The sequence below is a fragment of the Phodopus roborovskii genome, unplaced genomic scaffold (genome assembly GCF_943737965.1).
Source record: "Phodopus roborovskii unplaced genomic scaffold, PHOROB, whole genome shotgun sequence".
In the NCBI taxonomy this organism is placed as follows: domain Eukaryota; kingdom Metazoa; phylum Chordata; class Mammalia; order Rodentia; family Cricetidae; genus Phodopus; species Phodopus roborovskii.
Genome location: NW_026126482.1, coordinates 21,791,682 through 21,817,974, shown reverse-complemented (window position 1 = coordinate 21,817,974; position 26,293 = coordinate 21,791,682). Strand labels below are relative to the sequence as shown.

General features: G+C 36.7%; 1 protein-coding gene across 1 annotated transcript in view; it reads right to left on the bottom strand.

The window, feature by feature from the left end:
- The window catches only part of LOC127229305 (uncharacterized), a gene marked incomplete at its 5' end in the record, with an annotated part of 280,807 nt that overhangs the window by 41,779 nt on the left and 212,735 nt on the right, over positions 1–26,293 (bottom strand). The window contains one exon of the mRNA XM_051194389.1: positions 14,472–14,631. Coding sequence (XP_051050346.1) covers positions 14,472–14,631 — 160 coding nt within the window. The remainder of the gene's footprint in view (positions 1–14,471; positions 14,632–26,293) is intronic.

The window sequence follows — 26,293 nt, the reverse complement described above, 5'->3', positions numbered from 1 at the left end:
AACCATCAACACAGATAAGAAAACCCGCTACAAACATGTTGGCCAACCATTCTTACAACACAGAAGATGTCTATTATTTTCTGCTCTCCCTGCTGATGACAAATGACAAGGAAGTCTGTAACAGATTATCATGGCTCACATACCTACTAGGGAGAATGGCTTTGTGATGAGCTAGTTGTATCTGACTCATTTTCCTCTGCAGAGTGGCTACTACAGAATGGGACATGGGGGTAGCCACATAGGATCCCAAACTGTGCCTGATGTTTCTTCTTTCCAAAAAGTAATTCCATAAGTCTTTTCTCCCCAGATAACATATTTACCATAACAGATATGAATTTTAGAAAAGTAGAAGATAATAACAAGAAGCCCTGTGCTTTCACACCATAGGAAGACATGAATACACAACAAACATATGGATGATTGTGTACCGAGGCAAAATATTCCTTTCTTTAGACTTTCCAATGTTTATTTGCATCTCTGCATTTTTTTTCTCTCATGGAGTCATTGAAGTGAAATTACTGGATCAAGAAATAAGATAATTTTTAAAACAATAATTCTGAAACTATTCACAAAAAGGTTACTGCCTTACAATCTATTGTAGAGAATGCGTATGTGCTCATGGTGGGGAAGCTAATTTCGTGGATCTTAATTGTCCCCTACCCCATTTCCTAGTTATTGCTAAAGTACTTTGAAGTCATTAGAATCAGTTTATCATTGATGTATCATGGCAAGTGCTGCATCCTGTTTTGTGTCCTATGAAAGCCAATTCTAAAAACTGAAAACTGTCAAAGAATATATAAGTGCGTTTTATATTGTATAAGTAGCATTGACAATTTGGTGGCTAATAACTCTGAATTTTAAATTTTAAGACCTCACTGAATGAGTTCCACATTTAAATCTTGTTTGTTAGTTTTTGGTGGTAGGTTATCATTTGGAAACAGTTACCTTCCTCAATTTTGTATTTATCAAAAAAAAAAAAAAAAACAAAATAAAAAATACATTCAACTTGTTTACATGTAGTTATTGGGCTAAGACTCCAGTAATTTTTTCCTCCAAATATCTGTGATATCATTCCATTATCTACAAGCTTTGAGGCCACAATAAGGTACTCAGAAGTCAACCTGACTTTTATATTTCTCCTGCTAACTTGACTACTGCATACATTTCAATATTAAAATCCTTTATCAATAAGTAATCAATAAGTAATTAGGTAAACAATTGTTTACCTAATATGAAACATACTGATAAATTGTGCCTTTTACACTGTAGTACTATGTTCTGAATATGGTACTTGGGAAAATTTTAAAACAATATTGAAATGTTATTAATGAAAGGTTATGTGAAAATTAGCATATAAAATTGAATTTATAATATCTTAAAATTCTATGTTGGTTCACAGAATCAATGTAATTTTGCAATCTAACATTTAATGTAAACAAAGGTTAGTTGTTAATAATTTTCAGTAATTGTTCAATACTTAATGATTCATTTTAACCTATTAACTCAAGTTAGGCACTGAATTCAAGCAATATTCTCTTGTTCAATTTTTCCCAGCTTCTAGGATGAATTTCCATTTTTTATCTTTCATCTCTCTTGCCCCTCTCTATTTTATTGTGTGTCCTGGGACATTTTTGTACTGTTTCACCTGTTGTACTGGGAACTTGTTTGAGAATGGACTCAGAAAACTAAGATGCACACAAGGATGTGAGAAGGAATAGCATGAACATACATTACATCTTCTCTGCATTCCTATGTGGACAGAATCTCTACATGTGTACATATGAGTAAACATGTGACCATGAATAAATTTGTGGGAATGGGAAAGGTAGCAGGTAAATCTTTAATTTTCCTGACTTTGCTCAGTTCTAGTATTTTTAAGGTCAAAAAAATAATTGGATTTTGTTCTTGTGTATTATGAAAATTAAGTACAATCTGGAAAGTAATTAACTGATTTATTCAACTGATAGTTTATCATTCATTCATTTCTTACAAGTCATTCTTTATGTATCTTATTTTTATAATTATTTCTTGGAACGATGATGTTGGTATTGTTACTATATCATGGTCTGAAATCTTGTGTTTACTTTTCCAAGATCTGAAATAGGAATACCAATTATTTCACAAGCCAATCTGTTACAAAATGTAGACAGACAAAACTACTTATTTCTCCAATTAATCATGAGATCAAGTCATGTAATGAGGAAGTGGGTGGGACAAAGGGATGTGAATGGTAGACAATGAGCTAGTTTTGATTTTTAAAATGTGGAGCTGAGGGTGATCAAAGAGATTTGACTATTAGCAGATTATACTAACCTCACAGGTGAACAATTGTATTTATCTCATGACAGACCAATAACTATATCATGTGGTCTAGCTTAGGGCACATATTTTCTTCATATGCATTTCTGACCTTCCTATTCAGAATTAAGCCTATATTGACTATAGGAAGTATGTTTCAAGCATTACAAATCTTTTCTGTTCTCAAAAATACTGTTTCATTTTTCTGCTTCAAATACCTTCCTTTTGGTGCCAATTTGCCCAGTGACTACTTAGCTCTTATATATTTCTCCCAATCATCTTATACTGAAACCTTAAAAAGAGTACTATCTCTGTGCATACTACAAAAAGACCACTTAGTTCCTGCTGTGTTGTTATGACTTCATCATATACTCAGTATCCCCATTAGAACAAGAGGTTGTTTTGTCTGACTTTCATTCATATATAACAACATTGCTTACTTTATTAAAAGAAAATCAATAAATACATAGGGAATAAATGAATGCAGAGTTAAAAGAAAAAAATTAATGTCTGTGAGTCTCAGGTTTTCACCTGTAAAGTGAGTAACTTTACACACATACTTGCTTTAATAATTAAATGAGTAAACATGTGAATGTCCTACCAAGAGCTTCTATAGTTCTTATATGGTGGTCATAAAGATTTATTATTCATTTTCCTTCATCTCTAAAAATACCGAGACTTATATTTCAAGTTGACTTACTTGTCAATGAGAAAACATTGCTTAAAACAATTTCACTCAGCAGGTAATAATGTTCTGATGATGTTATCCAATGCTGAATTATCCAAGTTTTACTACTGATAAAAATTTGCTCAGAGTACCCAACAGTAGTAATTAGATAAGATAATGTGAACTAATGTCATGGGAGAGGAAATATATTGATGAATTTTCATTCCAGCCTCAAATCTTTCAAGCCATGTGAAGGAACTGTGTTTATTTAGTGTCAGTAAGACATGAAAAGGTGGTTTTGATCCTTCCTGCTAAAGAACACTGTACTGTCACAGAAAATAAAAGACAGGAACGTATCTCAGTGCTTTACAGGAAATTTCATTTGCCACTATATAATTATTAAAAGATAAGTAGCTCCTGTATTATTAATGAGAATAAATAAGGAGATGACAATTAAGTAACCATTATTAATGACTTATTCATTAATATGTTAGTAGTTGGCTGTTTGATCACAAAGTAGAATTAATGTAAGAGAGGAAAATTCAGTAAATAATAAAATATAAGGCTGAATCTTGTGTCTCAGTTAATTAGCAATATATTTCATTCTAGAGAATGCTAAAGAAAAATTTGCATAGTGAATAGAGGAATAGTTCAAAGTTAATAGGTGCTGTCTACACACAGAGGCCCCTGAAACCCATGTCTCTTTGAGTTCAAGTTTGTTTACTCTTAGAAAAACTTGATTTCCTGTGTCTGAGGAACATAAGCTTATAAAAAAAAAGATGAAAAGACTGTTATACATGACTCCAGTAAAGGGATGCTAACAAACTAAGTGTTAATGAATCAAAAACATATGGATTGGACTTCACTTCAAATAGAAATAATTTTAGAATTAAGGGAGAAAGTACTTAACGGAACGCAATAGATCTTTGTCAATTTTAAAACCCAAACATTTGAGGTGTCTTCAGAACGTTCTACTTATTCCTTTCTTTGGTTGTTATTTATCATTTCCATTTTATAGAAGAGATCAATCTCTCTATGGCTAAGTAGCCTTTCAAAAGCTTAACAATGTATTGGTTAGCTTATAAACAAACATCCTGGACTTTTAGAGATAAAAAGAAAGGTGTTTCAATTATCCAAGACCACCCAACTGAGAGAGGATACTCCCCCTTTGCTGTTTCTTTGCTATGATTTTGAAAATGTAAAAGTGAAATTCTCATTGATATATTTCTTCTTTAAAACTGTGCTTCTCATGTATTTTCTAAAATGTTGCTAAAACATAGATTTTTCCAATTAGTTGGATTACTGTCAACCTCTTTATTGCATAAGAGCTTAAGTTCATACAATGTTTGTAGCTCTAGTCATAGTACACATTCACATAAAATATTTAATAGCCATAATGATTATGAGATAGAACTGGGAAGGATGAACAACACAGGATGTATATATAATTCTGAATAGAAAGTTAATTATTCAATAGAAATTATTTTGACTAAGATCATATAAGACTATTCTTAAGCTATAATTACTAAAGTGTGTTTTTTTACACAAGAATAATCCAGTGACTGGTGGATCAATAGCCTTTTGGAAAACTAAGGGGTATACCCACAAGAAAATCCTGGATGCATTAGAAGGCTAGCATTATAACATGTAAGATAAAATCTGTGATTCTAAACCATCCATGAGTTAATTGGCCACCTTAACTCTTATGACCTTTAATTCCAACAGAAGTAGATTTCTGATCCCATTCCCTCTTGTCCCAACAACCTATTTATGGGTCAATTAGTAAGAAATTCTGTTGTTTTTCTCTTCAATGTGTTTTAATTATGTGCTTTGGAGTGGGGTGGTGGCAGTTATATGCTCGTGTGAGTAAAAATGTCCTCAGATTCCAGAAGAAGATATTGGTGTCCCTGGATCTGAAGCCACAGGCAATTTTGAGCTGTTCAACATGGGTTGTAAGAACTAAACTCAAGTCCCTTTGGAATAGCAGGGAGTGCCCTTAACTACTGAGCCATCCCCCCCACAGCCCTTCTGAATTCTTACTACTTATAAATCTGTGTAGAATTGCCATAAGAGGTAACTAAACCACTCCTGGGTATATACCAACAGGACTCTATATCCTACTATAGAAGCACTTGTATCTTTATGTTTGACAAAGCATTAGTGACAATGGACAAGTTATGGGTTAAGACTGAGTGTCCACAAACATAAGAATAGATGAAGAAAATTTGCTTCATATAAACACATGCACAAACACATCCGTGGAGTTTTCAGCCAAAAGGAAGAACAAAATTTCCATTGAAAATGAATGCAACTGTAGATTATCACATTCAAGTTAAATAGTATGGTAAAGACAAATATCAAATTTTATCTGTTTGTGATCTAAGATAGTGTGTGTGTGTGTGTGTGTGTGTGTGTATGTGTGTGTGTATGTATGTGTGTGTGTGTGACCTTATACACATATGGGACAATTGTGGACTGAATTTGAATTACAGGTAGGGAAAGCAGAAAAAAAAGAGTCAGAGATAAATATGACCAAAGTATGGGGACATTTGTGCAAAACTGTTTATGAAGTCATCCTTTCATATAATGAATATGGTTCAATAAAAAGTTTATATTAAAAAGTCAATCTTTTTTATTTTGTAGGAATTACACTTATAGCTAATATTTTAAATTCAGTCTTAAGCTATTTTTCCATTTCCATATTCTCCCTGGCTCAAATCTCCATGTTCTTCATTTTGACATTTTACCTATTTGCATGTTGACATTTACCTTACTTTCAAATCCCCAACAAGCTAATGAAATGATCAAGGGTCCATTCATCTGATTCAGGTCTCCATGATGGATACTCAATGACATATAAAAGAACTCAAGCAGTGATTGTGTGATATGGTGAACTGCGTAGTTAGAAAGCATCATGAGTAGGTAGATGAGTTAAACATTTGTAGAATTTAGTGCAAAGATAGCCCAGAGCCCTGGGTTCATGAGGTAGAACATTTTATTTATGATGTTAATGGCTTCTTTCAGCCTGTGAGAAAAAGAAATCCCCACAATTAGGCAATTTTAATTCTCAGTCTAGTATTTTACACCTTTTTTATCTGTCTTAATTGGGATCTTTATTGCTATGAAGAGACACTATGATCACAGCAAGTCGTATAAGGAAACAATTCAATTGGGGTGGCTTGCCTACAGTTTAGAGGTTCAATTCATTATCATCATGGCAAGGAGCGTGGCAGCATGCATGCAGACAAGGTGATAGCTAAATCTTGACCAGAAGGCAACAGGAGATTGATTGAAACATGGGTTGATATCTCAAGCATAAGAAACCTCAATGTCCAGAGATCATCATGGCAAGGAGCATGGCAGCATGCATGCAGACAAGGTGCTGGCTAAATCTTGACCAGAAGGCAACAGGAGATTGACTGAAACACGGGTTGGTATTTCAAGCATAAGAAACCTCAATGTCCAGAGATCTACAAGACTGATCCCAACTAACAATTTGAGCAATGTTGGAAAGGCTACCATAAATGTCCTTCCCTGATAATGATATCGTCAACTAACTTATCCACCATCATGGAGCCCTCATCTAGAAGATGATGGAAACAGAAGCAAACACCCACAACTAAACACTGAGCCGAAGTGGAATCCAGAGAGGGAGGACAAGACCACACTGCAGAAACACATAGAGACAGCTGACCTGAACAAAGAGGAGCTAATGGGCCCCCAGATTGATAGCTGGGAAACCAGCATGGGACTGACTCAGACCCCCTGAGCATGGGTCTCAGCTAGAAGGCCTGAGCAATCTAAGGGACCTCAGACAATGGAACCAGGATGTATTCCTGTTGCACAAAAGGACTTTGGGGGCACATCCCCCATAGAGGGATACTCCCTTAACCTAGAGACAGGAGAAAAGGCCTAGTCCCTACCCTAAATGACTGACATATTTAGATGACCCCTCCTGGAGGGCATTAACCTACATGTGGAGTGGGGGGCATGGGAGGGAAGGGTGGTCAGGGGGCATGAGAGAGTGGGAGAAAAGGAAAGAGGGAGGGAGGGAGGGATGGATATGTAAAATAAAAGTAAATAAAATAAACCTCAAAGCCTACTCCCACAGTGACACACTTCCTCCAACAAGACCACATCCACTCCAACAAAGCCATTCCCTATGAGATTATGGGAACAAATTGCATTCAAACCACCACATCCCTACTGCTACACTAACCACTGTTGCAGCAGGGGGAGGCGGTGACTTCCAGTATTCAAATTTGCCATGCTGTTGCTATCCCACCATTTTATTTGTTCCCTCCTTTTGTATTGAAAAGCCTCAGTATTCCCACTCTTGATACTCATCAACAACTCTCCCACCTTGGCTGCCATCTTTAGCACTGCCAACCATGGCATCATAAACCGAAGGGTTCTGTTTACCTTGACTTCAAACTCTGCTAGAGATGAGCTCTGCCTCTATGCAGCTTACACATGTGTGTAGTTTACTTGTGAACAATGATGATTGGCTTCTTTATATACTTCATTAACCAAACAAGGCAAGGTTTATTACTTAGCTCCTTTTATTAAAACATGATTAATTGTACATAACCTTGTTAGCAACTTTCTATTAAGGATTTGAGGAATGAACTCAGGATGCCAACTAATTGTGTTTACTGCCCTAGTGTACAAAGGTAAAAACTAGCAGATGAGTGAACCAGGTTTGTTGCCGTGTATGTGTGTTTCCCTGTACACATTCATCATAACAGGAAGTGATTCCTTCTTAGAAGACCTTTCATACTGCCACAAAACCATCTTTGAACAATGGCAAAAACATGCAAACACCAAAATAATCACCTTCATCAAATGCCCTGTGGCTGTGTATGACTAATATATACTTTGAGAAATGGACATTTTAGATCATATGCATTCAAATTTTGCTCTTCAATTTTCACACTATTGTCCCTTAACTTAAAGATGCCTCTCACCTTCCTTTCCACCTAATACCCTGCTTTTTCTAATGAGCTCCCATAGCCTGTGTTAAAGTGGTAGTTTCTTTAAGAAAACAATTATAACATAAATGAGTCTTCAACAAATAGTAAGGCATATTTTGGAATTGAATGTCTAGATATCAGAGCTTTGCCTCCTGATACATTTAAGACCATTACATAAGTTTAACTATAGCTATTTAATCTACGGACCTAGAAATATCATTCTTTCTGATGCTAATGAAGGTCCTACGGCACAAATTTATTAAAGGTATACGTTTGCATGGGATAATAATTGGGCCGATAATATTAAATTCATAGGCTCATTATTTAATTGCAAGGGCAGATTATGAATACAGCTTCTAAAATGTATTTTAATGAAAAACACTACATCCTGACCTAATCATATCAACCTTATGCTATCTAATTAAGGATGCAAAAAAGTCATTAGAGTTGCAAAATATTAGTTCCAGCTCCATCAGGCTGCAAGCTGCCCCTTCATGAATATATATACTTTTTATTCCATGATAAATAGTTAATGAGGTAAAAATGACAAAATTTGCATGTAGGCAAATTAGTTTAATAGAAAGATGTCTTTTCTGACTACTGAAAGTGACCTTTCCCTATCAAGAAAAAAAAAGATGGCTAAAATACTTTGAAATTATCATTTTGGCTGTCACTGCATGAATGAAAAATTATATGAGTGGAAAATTATAAAATTCAACAATGTTAAGTTCTCATCATAGTGTCAATGTGCTCTGTGATTTTGTGCTTATCAATTTAATAAAAGGAAATTAAGCATATTATAAAGTACCCATTTATGGTGCAATTTTTCTAGCACTTAAAAGGGAGACTCGTGTTCTTAATAGCACTATGACAAAACTGTAGATCAAATTTGAGAGCACAAGAATTCTAGGCAACAGTAAGATGACTCTGTGGGTAAAGGCACTTGCTGTAAATTTGATTCCCTCCTGGCCCACATGGTAGACTGAGAGAATCAAGTCCTATAAATTGCAAGTTATGCTCCAAACTCTACATGCAGGCTGTGGCATGTATACAAATGAACAAATAAACAAATTAACAAATAAATATAGAAATGTCAGAAAGAATCCCATTCTATACATTTGAAATATTTTTATATTAAAATGCCTCTTCAATTCTAATTCGGTATTTTAGATTATAGATAATTATTCTCAATTAAATTGACATTGTATCTTTAGTTTACCATGTCAGTTGTTCAAAAGGGCAGACTTGTTTCATTGCTGAAATAGACTAAACCAGCAAATATGGGACAATGTAAGAAGAATAACATGCTTGGAAATGAGCATAGGACAGAACCAGTCCCCTTGCACATGGGTGACAGGTAGGAGGCCTGAGCAGTCTATGGGGCCCCCAGTAATGGAACAGCATTTATACCTAATGTATGAATGAACAGTGGGATCCCACTCCACATAGAGGATACTCTCTCAGCCTAGACGCATGGGGAGGGCCTAAGTCCTGCCCCAAATGATGTGACAGGCTTTGATGATTCTCCATGGAAGGCCACACCCTTTCTATGGAGAAGAAGAGGGATGATATAGTGGTTGGTGGGGGGGCATAGAAGAATTGGATGGAGAGGGAACTGGGATTGATATATAAAATAAGATTGCTTCTAATTTTTTTTTTAAAGTATAACATGAAAAAAGAAATGTAAGGTTTCATAACACAAGTATCCAGGGACAAAGATACATAACAAAGGTTAAAGATAAGTCTATGACTTTATTTTAAAATGTTTTAAGATTTATTTTTGTTATTTTCAATTATGTGTATGCGTTTACCTCTGTCGGTATGTGATATGAGGCAGATGTCTTTAGTAGCAGAGAGGTTAGATCCCTCCTGGATCTGGAGTTATAGGAGGCTATGGGACACCTGAAATGGGTGCAGGGAATCACACTTAGATTCTCAGGAAGAGCATTACGCCCTACTGGTCCATCTCTGCTGGAAAAAAGGTTTTCAAAATTATATTCTATGCACATGTGGAAATGCACATATATGTGTGTGCCACAGCTTACATGTGAAGGAACCATGGGATCAAACTCTGCATTCCCCATGTGGGTATCAGTCATCAAACTCAAGGTTATATCAGACTTGGCAGCAAGTGTCTTTATTCACTGAGCTGTCTCTTGAGAGTGTCATTTTATTCTTAATAAACATAGTGTTCTCAACATAGAATAACAGGCATTCTATGTGATTTCAAATGATTTATGAAATATATTCATGGTTCTTACCTCTGATGGAGGCTGAGTCACTATGTGTTATAAAGAGAATAATAGACATTTATGTAGACATATGTTCCAACTGTATCTGAATCAAAACCTGCTCCATCATAATTTTGGTTAAATTGTTTACTTTAATTACATTTAATCCACTTGTTTTTTCTCTGTTCCATTTGAATGTGAAAACAAAAAAATTACTGATACTCAAAGTTATAGTCTGCTAAGTTCAACTTTCCTCCAATATGGATCTGCTAAGTTATTTTATAAAAGACACCATAAATATCAATAATTTAACAACTTCCTTCAATATTCCTTCTAGCATTGAAGCATTAGTCCTATCTTCCCCTTAGCTAAATAGAGCTGATAAATATTGTAACAATTATGTTTTCTTCTATCTTTTAACTTACTGCTGTTTACTTTCCTCTATCTTTTAAACTTACTGCTGTTCTCTTTGGAGCATCCTGATATTCAACTTTGGATAGCTTCCAAGTTTCTAAACTTCCATGTTGTGAAACTTAATAATGAAATAAAATGCTCTTTATACCTACCCTAGGCACTGTGAAATTATCTCAGAGAGGAAGTGCTCTTGAATAATTAATTTCAACTGTGTTGAACCTATACACATGTTGTTATAAGTCAGTGAGAACCCAAAATGAATACACAGTAGAATTCAATTTGTTTTGCTTCAATTCAAGGACAGTGATCTGGAAAAAGACAGTTCTACTCTTACCTTAACTATAAAACAGAAGTAGACATACCTGAGTGAAGTAATACCCCTGACATTTCTTAAACTAATGTTTAAATATCTGTAAAGTAGGCAGCAGGATAAAGTTCAATATATATGTTCATTCCATGGGCAAATTAAGTATGCCCCACTATCCTACTATGGTGATTTGAATGAAAAATGCACCCCATCGAATAATGCATTTGAACAGTTGGTGGTGCTGTTTGGGGTGATTATGGAACCTGAAGGAGGTGAATGCCTAGTGAAAGTATGTCACTAGGCATGGGCTTTGAGGGTTTATAGCCTTGCCCACTTCCAGTTCACTCTCAGCTTTCTGTGTGTGGTTGGGATGTGATCACTCATATTACTACTCATGCCCCAGTCCCTTGTTCAGGACTTTGGACAGTCATGTAGGACAGGAAGTTATGACCAAAAGGATATAGTTCTGTCTGGATTAAATATTCAGAGAAGACCCTTGGGTTGAGACTTGAGAAAGCAACATTATTCATGATAGCCAGAACCTGGAAACAACCTAGATGCCTCTCAATCAGAGAATGGAGGAAAATGTAGTACATTTATACAATGGAGTACTACTCAGCTGAAAAAAAAAAATGACCTCATGAAATTTGTAGGCAAATAGATGGTCTAGAAATAAACATCCTGAGTGAGGTAACCCAGACTCAGAAAGACAAAGATGGAATGTATTCACTCATGAGTGAATACTAGTTATAAAACAAGGGATAACCAGACTATAATCCAGAGTTGCAGAGAAGCTAGGTAACAAGGAAGACACTAGGAAGGACATACGGATCACAAAGGGAAGGGAAATTAGATGATACCTACTAGGTAAACTGAGGATCGGGGGAGCAGATAAGGGAGAAGGGAGGGGGAATGAGAACCTGAGGAAGCACAATGTCTGAGGTGGGGAAGGATGCAATGGAAGAACAACGGAAGAGACATCTTAATAGAGAAAGCCATATGGGATTAGGGCGAAACCTGGTGCTAGGATAATTCCCAAGGATCTACAAGGATGACCCCAGCTAAAACTCCTAACAATAGCACAGAAAATGCCCAAACAGGCCTACCCCTGTAATCAAATGGGTCAATCTCCCAACTATCATCATAGAGCCTTTATCCAATAATCTATGGAACCAGATGTAGAAACCCACAATGAAGAACAAGGCTGAGCTCCGGGAATCTAGCCTAAGAGAGAGAGGTGGGAATATATGAGCAAAAGAGGTCAAAATCATGATGGAGAAATCTTCAGAGACATCTTAACCAAGCTGATAGAAACTCTTGAACGCTATACTGAATGCCCTGGAGAATCCAGGGAACAGAACTAGGTTTTCCCTATGTGGGAGACAATTTTGAAGCTTAGACTATCTGGGGGGGGGGGCTGGCAGTAGGACCATGATACAAATCTGGTACATGAGCCTGCTTGTTGGAGCCCATTACCTATGATGGGATGCCTTAATGCATGGGAGAGGCGCTATGCCGTACCCCAACCTATTGTGTCAGACGTTGTTGACTTATGGAAGCCATTACCTGTGAGGAGGAATGGACTGGGAGTGGGATTGGGGGGGGGGGTCTTAAGAGCCATCAGGAGGAGGGATAGGAGAATTATGATTGGAATGTAAAATGAAATTTAAAAGAATAAATAAATTATAAAAATATTCATCACTGAATGGGTGAACTAGCTGGGACAATGCTGGAGAACTCACCCTGTTAGTGAAGACAGGGAAGATCTGGTGGGGTGACCAACCCTGAAACTACCCAGGCCCAGAACCAGGGTTACTAGTTGGCCCCCTCTAACATCCACCCCCATTTTTGATCTGCTGCAGCATGTAAAGAGGTTGGTCCTGCACACCCTAAAGCTGAAGGATCTCCATGACAAGGGCAACAACAGAATATCCCAAGAGGAGTACCAGTGAGGACCCAGCATCAACGATGTTGCAGAATTTAGAGGCCTGGAATCAGACCAATGACTCTTTGCAATGAACACTTGCACATAGAGATATGTGGATAAAAATGTTACTGCTACACTACAGCTTCCATGGCAAATGTTTCCCTTTCTTTATTTTTTCTTAAATTTTATTTTATTTTATTGGGAGGGAGTTACAAGGGCAGAGGGTAGATACAAAGGGATAGGAAATAAATGGGATTGAGATACATGATGTGAAAGACAGAAAGAATAAAACGAAAGTTTATTTAAAAAAAAAAAAGAAGACTTGGAGAAAGACTCTCATCCTATCATGCACAAATAGCTAAATAATCTCCCTTAGACAGGAGTCTATGTGACCTTGAACATGTATAAAAGGTTCACAAAAGTGTTCATATTTTTATGAATTACTCATATTATTTAAAAGATGTATATGGATTGGGAAGAGGTGAGCAGAATAAAAATGCAGGAGATGTGACTCAAAAAGTAGGTGAAAGGCAGTCAATGAGAATAAAGGCAGGGTTACATTTACATGTAGAGAAGTCATAGTAACCAGAGCAGAGAAGGGATTCACAGTGTGAAAATGGAACAACAGCAGGGTGAAATTGCAAATAGTCATTGCAGTTCTCCAGGTCCTACAGCTCTGTCACAGTGGGCACTGAGGTCCTGCATCTACGCTGCAAAGGAAAATAGATTCAAGAGCGAAATCCCAGTAAGTTCAACAGGATTTGATCAGGTAAAAGTCAACAAGATGAGGGCTGGTTTGGAAAACCCTGCATTTTTGTCTTTTGCAATTCAGAATAGATGAATATGTCACATACAAGACTACAGGATTATAATTCCTTTGGGGTCCAGACCCAGGACTGTGAATGTTAAATTAAAATGTCTGAGATACAGTGAGGTTGAACCACAGGAGTTAGTTTATCTGTAGGCTGTCAATCTAAAGAAATTTGGATTGGGTGATATATCTGGGGACTCAAAAGGGAGGTGTGGCCAGATGTGTGTACTTGAGAGTCTTTAATAAGATGGGCAACATCAAAAGACTGTGTAGGGTAAAAAGCCAGAAAAACAGGTAGACAACTCTGATAGCATGGATATAGAAGAGGCCAAGGAAGCAAATGTCTAGGGCTGCCAAGGATTGAAAAGAAATTATTTTAATGTCTGTAGAGAGAAACCCAAAAAGAGACTCTGGGAACTCACTACCAAAGACATCAAAGAGCTACAGGAGGACAGATTACTTCCTTCCTCGTGTCTACTCAAACATCCATTGCAGCTAATCCCTCATGAAAAAAGGCCTCCCACCTTACACAGACATACACACACACAAAAAAAAAAATACACACACACACATATATATATATATGTTTGTATAGTGTGTGTGTGTAAAAAATAATCTTTAAAGTAGGAAGCACCTCTCTTTGACAAATAGAAAAGAATATAAAATCAAATCCATAAAATTAATAATGTGGTATCAAATAAGATAGTAAGCCTCTTCCAGAACAACAGGGGGAAAGGCAGAACTTCCAAAACAACAGGGTAAGAGGCAGATCTGGCTGATGTGGCTGATACGGGGACAGAGGGGCTTCTTTAGAACAATCAGGTCAGCTTCACACAAACTCACCTTCCTTCTCTCACCATTGACCCCTCTCCACTGATGAGACTTTTTCATAATGTGACTTAGCTCCTGATTGGAAATTTCCAAATCGTATGGTATGAAGAACTTGGCTTCCTCACTGTGGATTCTCTGAAATGCATCTAATACCCAAGACTCATTGTGCAACCTAAGAAAAGAGGATTTCATGTCTGGGTTAACATTTCCAAAGATTTTTTTTTCTTCCAAAGTCCTGAACAAGTAGTGCCTTTCTTAGTAATATCTATTTATTCAGCTCATTTGTCCCATTACTTGTTTTCAGAAATCATTTGATGATTATATTTCCAGAAATATTTACAAATGTTTTCAGTTATATATTCTACTAAAAAAATACAATCTGGGTATTACTTTCTATAACCTACTGTCTAGTTTGTGATGCCAAACAGACTGAAGAAAATTAAGAAATATTTGGCAATTGATGGCAATTGAATACCCAAATTAGGTAAATATTAGGATTTTCCCTATAGAAAATTAAATTTGAATTCACTCTTCCTCCATACATTTATTATAGAATAACCCTTCTACTCCATTCCACCCCCACTTTCCTCATACCCCATAAACTCCTGACACTGGTATGTAAAATCTACAGGAGTATTTTGAATATTAACTAATTTAGTGTTTAAGAACATCTTCCATTAAATATCCCCAATGACAGAGAAAAGGAAACATGTATACTAGCCCCAATCCACTTGTATTTATTTTATTAAGTTTTATTTGTTAAAACTCAGAGTCAAATTGAAACTCTGAAAGAATATCTGGTTTATTCTTTGCCTTTGTACAGTTTGGGCTCTGCTTATACCCAGAACTAGTTTTAATAGAATTGTGCTGGTAACTACTAGGCTGGACCTAGTGTCAATATGCTAACCCAGGAGAAGTTTGAAAATTAACTGTGGTGTATATTGGACTCTTAAGTTATTTGGCAAGCTTTCCTTTGCATTTGAACCACTTGCAAATATCTGAGATGGTCTCCATCTGCTATAAAAATGAGCTTCTGACTTTATGGTAAACAATGGGTACATCTACAACCCCCATACTTAAGGCTCAGGAACATTATGAAAGAAGGAGCATAAATGTTGTAATAGCCAGAGAACCAGGGTATCTGTTACAAAATCATGTCTTCAATGTATGTTAGTGAAGCTAAATCCACAATATCTAATCAGTACGATTGCCTAAACAAGATCAGCACAATGACAACAGTTCATTTATTAGTGTGAGTAGAGCTACCACACAAGGCTCTATTCTTAAATTAAGAGATACCGGCCATTAAGGGCTGTTGAGAGAGGGAGAATTGGTCTCCTTCAAAGATGACCCACTTACAGTTTATCCAAGCCCAAGTGATCAGCCCTAAACACATGTACATATGAGCATATATGTGTATGTGTGTGTGTATACATAAAATGTGTGTGTAAATGCATACATATATGTGTGTAATTATAATGAAGAGGCTATGAATTTGAGGGAGTGCTCAGAAGGAAGTGGAAGGGGAGAAAGGCAGTGAAGTGATGTAAATACAAAAGTCATGTATGAAATTCTCAAGAAAAATATACTTAGCCATAGTACAGAAGTGCCTTTTGGACATTCCAAGTGGAGAATTGGAAGCATTTGATAAAATGGTCAAATAAATGTCAAAAGTAATTCTAGTTTATGCATTTGAAATATTACTGTATTAAAATACCTCTTTGATATGTACTAAGCGGAACACTCCTCCACTGCTGGTGGGTGTGCACACCTGTACAGCCACTCTGGGAATCAGTATGACAGTTTCTCAGAAAATCAGGAACCAGTCTACCTCAAGACCCAGTGATACCACTCTTGGGCCTATATCCAAAGGATGCACAATCATACCACAAGGACACTTGCTCAACAATGCTCATAGCAGCATTATTTGTAATAGCCAGTATGTGAAGACAACCTAGCTGCACCTCAACCAAAAAAATAATTAAAGAAAATGTGGTACATTTATACAATGGAATATTACTCAGTTGAAAATGAACAATGACATCACAAAATCTGCAGGCAAATGGATGAAACTAAAGGTAACCCAGACTCAGAAAGATAAATCAGTATTACTTACTCATAAGTGGATACTAGATGTAATGCAAAGTATAACCAGACTATAATCCACAACTCCAGAGAAGAAGCTAGGTAATAAGGAGGACCCTCAGAGGGACACATGGATTACCCTTCAAAGGGGAATTAGATGAGATCTCCTGAGTAAACTGGGGGTGACAGGGGGCAATGGTAAAGGGGAGAGGATGGGGAATGAGAAGATGAGGGAATAAGATGGTCAAATTGGGGGAGGGATAGAGTGGCAGAACAGTGAAAGAGATATCTTGATAGAAAGAGACATTATGTGGCTAGAGAAAAACCTGGTGCTAGGGAAACTCCCAGGAATCCACAAGGATGACTCCAGCTAAAACTCCTAACAATAGTGGAGAGAGTTCCTGAACCGGCCTTGCCCTGTACTCAGATTGATAAATACACCAACTGTCATCATAGAGCCTTCACCCAGTAATTGATGGATCCAGATGTAGAGATCCACAACCAACCACCAGGCCAAGCTCTGGAAATCCAGTTGAAGAGACAGAGGAGGAAATACATGAGCAAGCGAGGTCAAGATCACGAAGGGGAAATCTATAGAGACAGCTGAACCAAGCTCGTGGGACCTCATGAACACTATACTGACATTTGTGGAGAGCCCATGGGACAGAACTAGGCCCTCTATATTTGGGAGACAGTTATGAAGCTTGGACTATATGAGGGACTCCTGACAGTAGGACCAGGATCTGTCCATGGTGCATGCGCTAGCTTGTGGGAGCCCATTCCTTATGGTTGGATGCTCAGCCTTAAAGCAGAGGGGAGGGGTTTGTGATGGGAGATGTCATTCTGTATATGTTTCTCATACTGGTTAATAATAAAGCACTGTTGGCCAATAGGAAAGGAAGATAGGAGGGACTAGGAGACAAGGAGGAAATAGGAAGTAGGAAGGAGGAGTCAAGATGGAGAGTCTGAAGAAAGCAGTATGCCGCCGGCTCCCCGGTAAGAGAAAAACATAGATCAGCAAAAATGGGTTAATAATTAAGACAGAGCTAGCCGATAAGAAACTAGTAACTGGCCAACAGTATAATATCTAATACAGAGTCTCAGTGTATTATTTGGGGCTGGCGGCGCAGCAACAGGACAAGACCAGCGGTGGCGGGTGGAAAAAACCATACTCTTACAGGTTTGGTCCCGGGAACCCTTGCCCTTTGGGAGGAGTGGACTGGGGGTGACTTGGGGGAAGGGTAGTGGGAGGGGGAATGTAGTTGAAATGTAAAATAAAATAAAATACCTCTTTAACTCTTAACTTGGCATTTTAGATTATATATATTCTCAGTTAAATTTATTTTATATTTTGAGATTAACACGTTGGTTGTTCAAGAGGGCAGGCTTGCTTACTTGCTGAATAAGACTAAACAAGCAAAAATAAGAAAAATACAATTTAAAAGAAGAACTAAATCCAAAGTTTCTTTTATTCTATTATGTTGACTCATGGTATAGCACATATTTCCAGGTGAAGTGGTGACATGCCTTTAATCCCAGCATTCAGCAGGCAAAAGTAGGTAGATCTCTGTGAGTTCAAACCAGCCTTATTTACAAAACAAGTTCGAGGGCAGTTGTGTTAGAAAATAAGACCCTGTCTCAGACACACACAACTCAAAGCTTCATTTAACTGCCTCTAATTTGATTCTTTATAATATAGTAGCAAAGAATTTTTTAACCTGAATCTGAATAAAATCTGTGAGTCGGATTATTTTCCAATGATCTTGAATTCATCACAGGGCTGGTTATGTAGCCTGTGAGACTGTATTATTACATAGGCTGGGAATGAAACCTAAGGTTTTGCATAAGTAGCATAGAGACTCTTCCATCTTAGAGCTGCATCACCAACCAGCCTGACCATGTTGGAATGGTTCCACTGTTGTGTTGTGCTTTGAGATTCTGGCCCAGCCATCTGAATGACTTGCTGGTTGGCTTATTGAACAAGAATTACCCTTGACCACTCTTTTCTGCTTGTTCACTGTAAGGTACATTTTTCTGTTTCCATGGTGATTTCATACAGTCAAATTACTGTCAATTTGGTGTTGTAAACAATTTCTATATGAAGATTTTTAAGCGCAGGATTATCAACAATGCAATTAACTTTGAATTAATTAGGACTCACAGTCCTGTTTCTGCTGGCTTCTGTTTCTTTTGCCCAGAAAATGTCTGTCTTCTTTTTATTTCTCTTTTATTCCATGTGAAAGAATAATTATGTAAACATCTAAGCTTGGATCTGCAGGACAGTTAACAAATGTTTTGACAGGGAACAAAATGGCACATTGGAATATGGAAATCTGTGCAAAGATTAATTGCATTTTAGTCGTATTTAATTTTTTTCTTGCCATTTTGGGTGGCATTTTCCAATGTAAAGCTCCATGATGTGTTGTTAATGAGTCAATTTACAAACCTTTATTAGTTTTTGGCATATTTTACAGCTCTATAAAGCCAGTTTACAGAAGCAAGGAAAAACGCTTAGTGATTATATATGTAAATAAAAATAAATAAATAGAAAACTCATGGTTATATAATTTTTGATTATATAATTAGTTGAATGATATAACACATATCCAAACAGGATTTTATTTGTTGTGGATAGAAGGACATTTTATCCTTTCATGCATTTTTCTGAGTCTCCATTTTTTCAGGTTCTCCTCAGAAGACTGAGGATCCTCATGATAAGCTAGGTGAATTTCAAAACGAAAAACAAGCAGACAATCAATGCAAAGTGGTTGGAGCTTTGTTTTTAAATTGTGTATTGGTGAAATTTGACTAACAACAACCACAACAAAAAGCTATTGTGTGTGCCCCCATATTAGAGGCGCATATGTGCCAGTCAAGTTGAATGATGTCTGATGAAAGATACTGTCTCCCATTGAGCAAGAAATGGATAAAGCAAAAGCAACTGTGGAAGCACTAACTAATGAACCTGAAAGGGATATTTAATTTTTGTAGGATTTTTTTTTTTTGTGATTTGAGATTTTTAAGAGGGAGCTAATATTTTCTGACATTAAAAATATTACAGCATTATATGGTGATCACTGCCAACATGGATTTCCTTTAGCAATCTGACTTTTCAATATGCCTGAATTTTTTGTATTTTAAGTTATTTTTTCAAAATGTAATTAAAAAGTGAACTCCAGTCCACCTGTCTGCAATGCCTTAGGCATTATTGTTTGGAGAAATAGGTCACATACCCTGCCACAGGTGCTGATGATGGCCAATGAAACCAAGTAATTTGCCAAGTCCTCTGCCCTCTGCCCTACATATGCAGCACTTCATGCTTGCTGAGTGGCAGAAGCTACTGTGTTTGTTCACCTCGGAATGTGGGTCATTTCCAGAAACCTAATATGTGACTTTTCTTTCAAAGCTAAAAAGGACAAGTGTGAACAGCTACTGACTATGTTAGGGGTTATGAGAAAAGATGGAGTCTGCAGCTTTAAACTGCTTGAAATGCAAATGTATATAATTGTATGTCTTACTTCAAAAAGTGTCATTTTACACACAAAGTGGTCAATGCACATTTGGTGTGCCATTACATTAGCACAATGCAGGGAGGGCTCTGAACAAGCAGCAGAGTCAGCTGGCTGACATCCACTCTTATTCTTACTACACGCTAAAATGCCCATGGTCTTTAGTAGGACTGACAAGTAACTTAAATGAGGAGCATGACAGCCAAGAATTGACATACATGAAGATATGCTCAGCTGGGTTTCTAGAAACCACTGTTGACTCATCACTATGCTTAATAGTAAATGGAATTCATCTGGGTCGATGCAAAGTCAGCAGGGATGGCACAAGGTCAGAATTCCAAGCTTGGGGCAGGCACAGGGCCAGAGAGCACAGGAATCTTCCCATCCTAATGTGGACAAGACAGAGACTGGCTGAGGGAGTGATATCATACTGTAAGATTAAGAGGAACAACAATTGAGGGTATGTATAGTCCACATTTACTCCACTCACTCATTTACTGGTAGACAGATGTGGCAGTTTCTTCTCTTTGGCTAATTGTGAATAATCACCTCTGAATTCAAACTTTCATTTCTTAGCTATCCAGCTTTATTTCTCAGGGTTATATTTACAGATATAGAGATCAATTATTTGAGGACCCTCACACCCATACTTTTATATAAGAACAGCATTGCTTTGTGTTTTTTATCAATAGTGAACCAATAGCTCTAACTTCTTCACACCTTTTCCAGCACTTTTTATTTCTGTGCTATTGATAGTAATAGTCCTCTGAGGTATGATGTCATTATTCAAGGGGTCTTGAACTTCCTTTTCCTATTAGTTAGTGATGCTGAGCATCAGCTCCTGGCTATTGGCCATGTTTGTGGATTCTTTGACAACTGTCTCTTCAAGTCTTTTGAGGGATTTGAGTACTGTTACTTATCTTTTCATTATGTCATTTCAGGTATTCCGTATGCAACCAGGACATTAGGTAAAAAGACTTTTGTTATGTTTTTCCTATTCTGTATCTTTTATGCTCTATTGTTCCCTAAGAAAAATACAAATTCATAAGTTTTATAGTACAATTTGCTTACTCTAGGTTTATTTTACCCATGTTTCTGTTGTCATATCTGGGAGCTCATTGTCAAACACGATGTCCTGCAGTGTGAGAACTAACCATGCCGAATATTATTATTATTTTTTAAATAATCTATACTTGGGAATTCTGAGAATAATAGGAGAGCTGGGAATGTATTGCTTAGGCTTAGGATTGTGTCCTCTCTAAGGGCCGGTCTAGAGGTATCAGCTACGTTACTGTTAGCCCACACCGACTGACATTCCTCTGAGTACACTGATACATCCCATTATGTAGGTAGACCTGATTTAAGATCTGTTCCAGGGCAACTCATTCTGTAAAAGCAACCAGAACGGTAGCAGTACTTTCTCTAATTAACCTCACTTTTGAAAATCTAGCCACCAAAAGGACAGCACTGAGAGGGCTGGTGTCATGGCCAATGTCAGTGACAAAGAATAGATGATACTCAAGTGTCAGATCCACACTCAAAGCTGAGGTGCTGTCTGTCACCATGTAGCACAGTTCCCCAGAAAGTGTGACCAACATCATCATCACCAGGAAGTCATCTGCAGCACTTAGCATGTGAGCATGGCTCATATTAACCCACTTAACAGATCATTAGTGGGAAAACATCATTTGAGCAGGGAGGCAGAGCAGAGGGCTCTGATAGTGGAATTGAGACTTAGAAATACCAAGTTAGAGAGCCGTCAAGGGGAGAGTTAGTGTGAACGCTCTGGGGCTTGTTATCGGTTGTCTTGGTTGTTTGCCTTTTTTTCACATGTATCATCTAAACAATTTTTGCATTGCCCCTGCTATAAACATATTGTGCTCTATTGTTTTTGAAAGTAGATAAGGCCAAAAAGTCAATCAAAAATCTATTCTTATGACTTTGTTAGGGTGACTTAACACAAGAAAGACCTGTGGTGTTACTAAATACTCCATCATACACTGAGCGCCGGGTTGAGAGTTTTATAAGTGAGACACCCACCACTGGAACATGCAGTTTGACAGTTATAATTCACCTGAGAGGAAAGATGTATTTTCTCCCTGTAAGAAAACTGCTTCATTTATTCACGAATTTTTAAATTCAACAGATTTTTGTATTCCATGAAGTTCTGTTTCAGCTTAGAGAAGACCAAATGCCTTGCCCTCGCTCCTCAGCACACAGATCTCATATGATTTGGTGTGTCACAGTTTACATTGTCTAGTGATGGGACATTAAAGTACATGGTACAGTGAATCCAACATGCTGACTTTTATACACAAGTAACTGTCCTCGGTTCTTAGCAGAAAAATGAAGAAGATGCTTGAGCTGTTTAGCTTTTCAGTCGTTTAGTGATAAGCTTGATGAAATTCTTCAGGAAGAGTTTTTAAGGAAAAAATAGGAAGATGGAAAAACAGAAACAAATATGGAATATGACACTGCTGGTTGGCACTGGTATTACCAGAGGCAAACACTTCTGTGAGAAGACTTATGGAAGCTCCTCATGCTAATGACCCCAAACCAGCAGAAGCCAGAGAGCAGACCACATCAGTCTTCACCAGTCTTCATCCTGATAGACACACCTTCCTGACACCCACCAGCCAAAGCACGTGCCCTGTGTCTTCTACGTTGGTGATGAAAGGACAAACACTAGCCAATTGTTTCAGTTTCTTCTCTCCCAGAGCCATTAGAAGCAGGTAATTTACCAGAGGTCTCTTTACCAGGGAACCAATGAACTACTTATCCATTTGATCTTAGCTGACTAACTTTTAGACTTCAGATGTTTTAATGATGAGGTTGCTAAAAGTTTTATTTTCTTGATATTTTTCTCCTTTGCTTTTGGAATAGTGTCTGACTATGAAGCTCCAGGCTGGCTTTGAAGTTGCAGCCTAAGTTCACCCAAACTTGTGGGGAGGCCCTCCTTCAATCTTCCAAACTTTAAGGTTGCAAATGTACATGAACCATGGCACCCAGCTCTTGAAATTGTCTTAATAAAAGAAAAGGAGCCACATGGAAGATATTCACTTTATATCTCTCCAGTTCCTTATTGCTATCTATGAGAATGGGAGAAGACTCTATCTGCAGAACAAAACAGAAAGGCAGTCAGCATCTAGATGGACATGTTGCCCACACCAGGAAGCTAAGAGGTCTAACAAGCAGAGGCAGAAAGCAGTAAAGTGTATGTATGTACAGAAATAAGCAATTTTGATGATATCCAGCTTACATAGAGCAGTGGTTCTCCACATTCCTGATGTTGTGACCTCATGGTTCAGTGACTCCACAACCATAAAACTATTTTGCTGCTGATATATATATATATATATATATATATATATATATATATATAACTGTAGTTTTGCTATTGGTATGAATTGTAATATAATATCTGATAGGCAGGATATTGAGTATGTGACCCCCCAAAAAAGTGCCGTAACCCACAGATTGTGAACCACTCACTTAAATGAATAATATAGAACCCAAATATCAGAGATGTGTTTATTTCTGTGGAAATATGTTTTCCAGTGTGCAACCATGGTACATCGGGGCAGAGAATAATGATGAGCCAGGAAACATTTTTATGGTTATATTACCTACAGAAACTTTAGACACGTTTTTCAAGATGGTAATTGTTTTGCTTTAATAAAGAGACATTGTATGAAAGATCGATTTATAAGGGAGAAAAAGATCTTTGATTTATCTTTTATATATGCCTCAGATGGTTAATAAGCTCATCATATTTTCATCAAAACTGATCCTCAAACTATTTTGATCTAAATTAATTTTCCTAAGCAGCAGCTAAAACTTATAAGGCTATTTGGATCCATTAAATCAATGGTGAAGAAGATGTAAGCTCATCCCCAAATTAATTAACTTGATTACCAGTGTTTTAAATTTGTGTACAGCTTCCAGGAATCTAAACGCTTAAATGAATCTAACTTACATTTAAATCGTGATAGCTCATTCTCTGTATAATATTAACAAACATGTAAGTGGCCTGCAGATCTTAGATATTATTCATATTCATATAAAGGTTTTACAATTAAACTATGCAAACAATGTCTGATGAGATTTCTCTTGTTTGCTGCAAGGCTAAACAATATGAAGTAGGGACTGACTATAAAAGTTTAATAAAAAGATAAATTTTATAAAAGAGGCTGCAGAAAGGGAAAGCCTATTCCATAGCATGCTGAAAACACAATAGTGTGGATTTAAATTACTTTACAAATCCAACAAGATAGAATGGCAAAAAAAAAACTAATATTTTAATGTTGAATAAAATTAACAAGCTAGGAAAATTAAAAGATAAAAAGACATTCTGTTTACCCACTGACAATATCCACACAAAATGAAGTGTACTTCGCTTACAATAAGGAATTAAATTTGTAAAAATCCAACTGCATAGGAGGGAAGAAAGCATCTACATTTTTTTTTCTTTCTTCTTCTTTTTTTTTTGGGGGGGGGTTCAAGACAAGGTTATTTTGTAGTTTTGGAGCCTGTCCTGGTACTCATTCTGTAGACCAGCCTGGGCTCAAACTCACAAAGATCTGACCGTCTCTGCCTCCCAAGTGCTGGGACTAAAGGCATGTGCCACCACCACCTGGCCTAGCAGTTGCAAATTTTACATGAATAATTGTTTTTAACTTTCAGGTTACTTAAATAAGTCATAAAATTTGCAATAAAATTCTTTGCTGGTGGTGAACTTTAAAATATATTATTTGTATTACTTCATTTTTTTTTTTTTTTTTTTTTTTTTTTTTTTTTTTAGATAAGGTCTTGCTCTTTCTTCCAGGTTGACTTGATAGTATGAATAATCACTCTCTGCTAAATATTTTTATTTTAAAAGTCAAATACAAGTTGGGAAGTAGAGAAAATATCTGCTGAAACTATAAAAAAGGGTTATTACTGTGACTATGTGTGGGATCATAACTGAGTGAGCAAAAGATTTGAATGACATACAGAAGAAAGACAAAAGGGACATTTAAAGAGCAATTCAGAAAATGTTAAAAGGAATGAATGAGTAATAATCATATCAAGATTATTTAGTAAGTAAAGGAATGCACATTTAAAAAAACTAATAGGGTTCTGGTGCTTCTATTAATGTTCTGAACACATGCAATGATTGGCCTCTCCTAGAACTCTTTATTGGCTACAGAATCACACACACATGAAAATTCCTTAGATGAAAATTCCTCCATAGTTATCAAATGTCTTCTGTATGTTCTATCCCCTAAACCAGTATATGGTGGTTTCCAGGATCCTAGTCAAAGACTAATTAAAATGTGGGTAAGGCTCTGTGCTTTCAGAAGCCAATAAGAATTATTTATAAGATGCAGAAAAAATATGAAGCAATCTATTATCCAACAATAAAATATATGTAAATACTTTATACTTCTTATAAAGCATGTTGTGAAAAAATGTATAGGCATTAAATGTTTGAAAAATATGTAAAGAATATAAAAATAGTTATCATAATTTAAGATGAAAGTCAATGCCTGTACTGTCTTCATGATGAACAATTACTTATTTATAAAATTCAACACACAGGACACAAAAGATGGAAGTAAATATTTCAAAGTTTAACAGTGCTTTCTTCATGTAGATGATCAAATTATTTTGGCCTTTAATTTACTCTTTTATTCTTTTTAAGTTTCTATTTTGTCTATATAGCATTTATTCTATCAATAATAAGGAAAATAACATTAAAAACAAAAATGCTTATTTTTTAAATAAAAAAATCAAGCCAAACAATTGTGCTTATTCTTAAGGGTCTTGGCCAGAATCAAAACTTTTCTTCAGTCAACTCTCTCATCATAACCATGAAGAACTGGAATTCCTTTGCCACTGAAACCCTTCAGTACCAAACCCTTCAGACTCTTGGAGAAATGAGGGCCAGTCATGCAATCTCATCAGGGTCAAGTCCCCACCATGAAGAGCTTCAAATGCCCAGAGCTAAACTAAATTCTCTGTCAACAGCCAATAACACTGAGTCTTTCTCTTTGGTGCTCCTGTAATTCCACCTGTTATCAGTATTGTTTTGATTGTCCTGAACCAAAAGTTCAGATGTCAACCCTATCAGTCCATCAGTCATAATGCACCAATCTTCACTGGCACCTTTTACTAAGATAAGTTCTTAAGATTTCTGCATATATTTACTAAATCTATGTCAGAAAAAAAATAAAACAAAAGAACAACAAGATCCTCAAA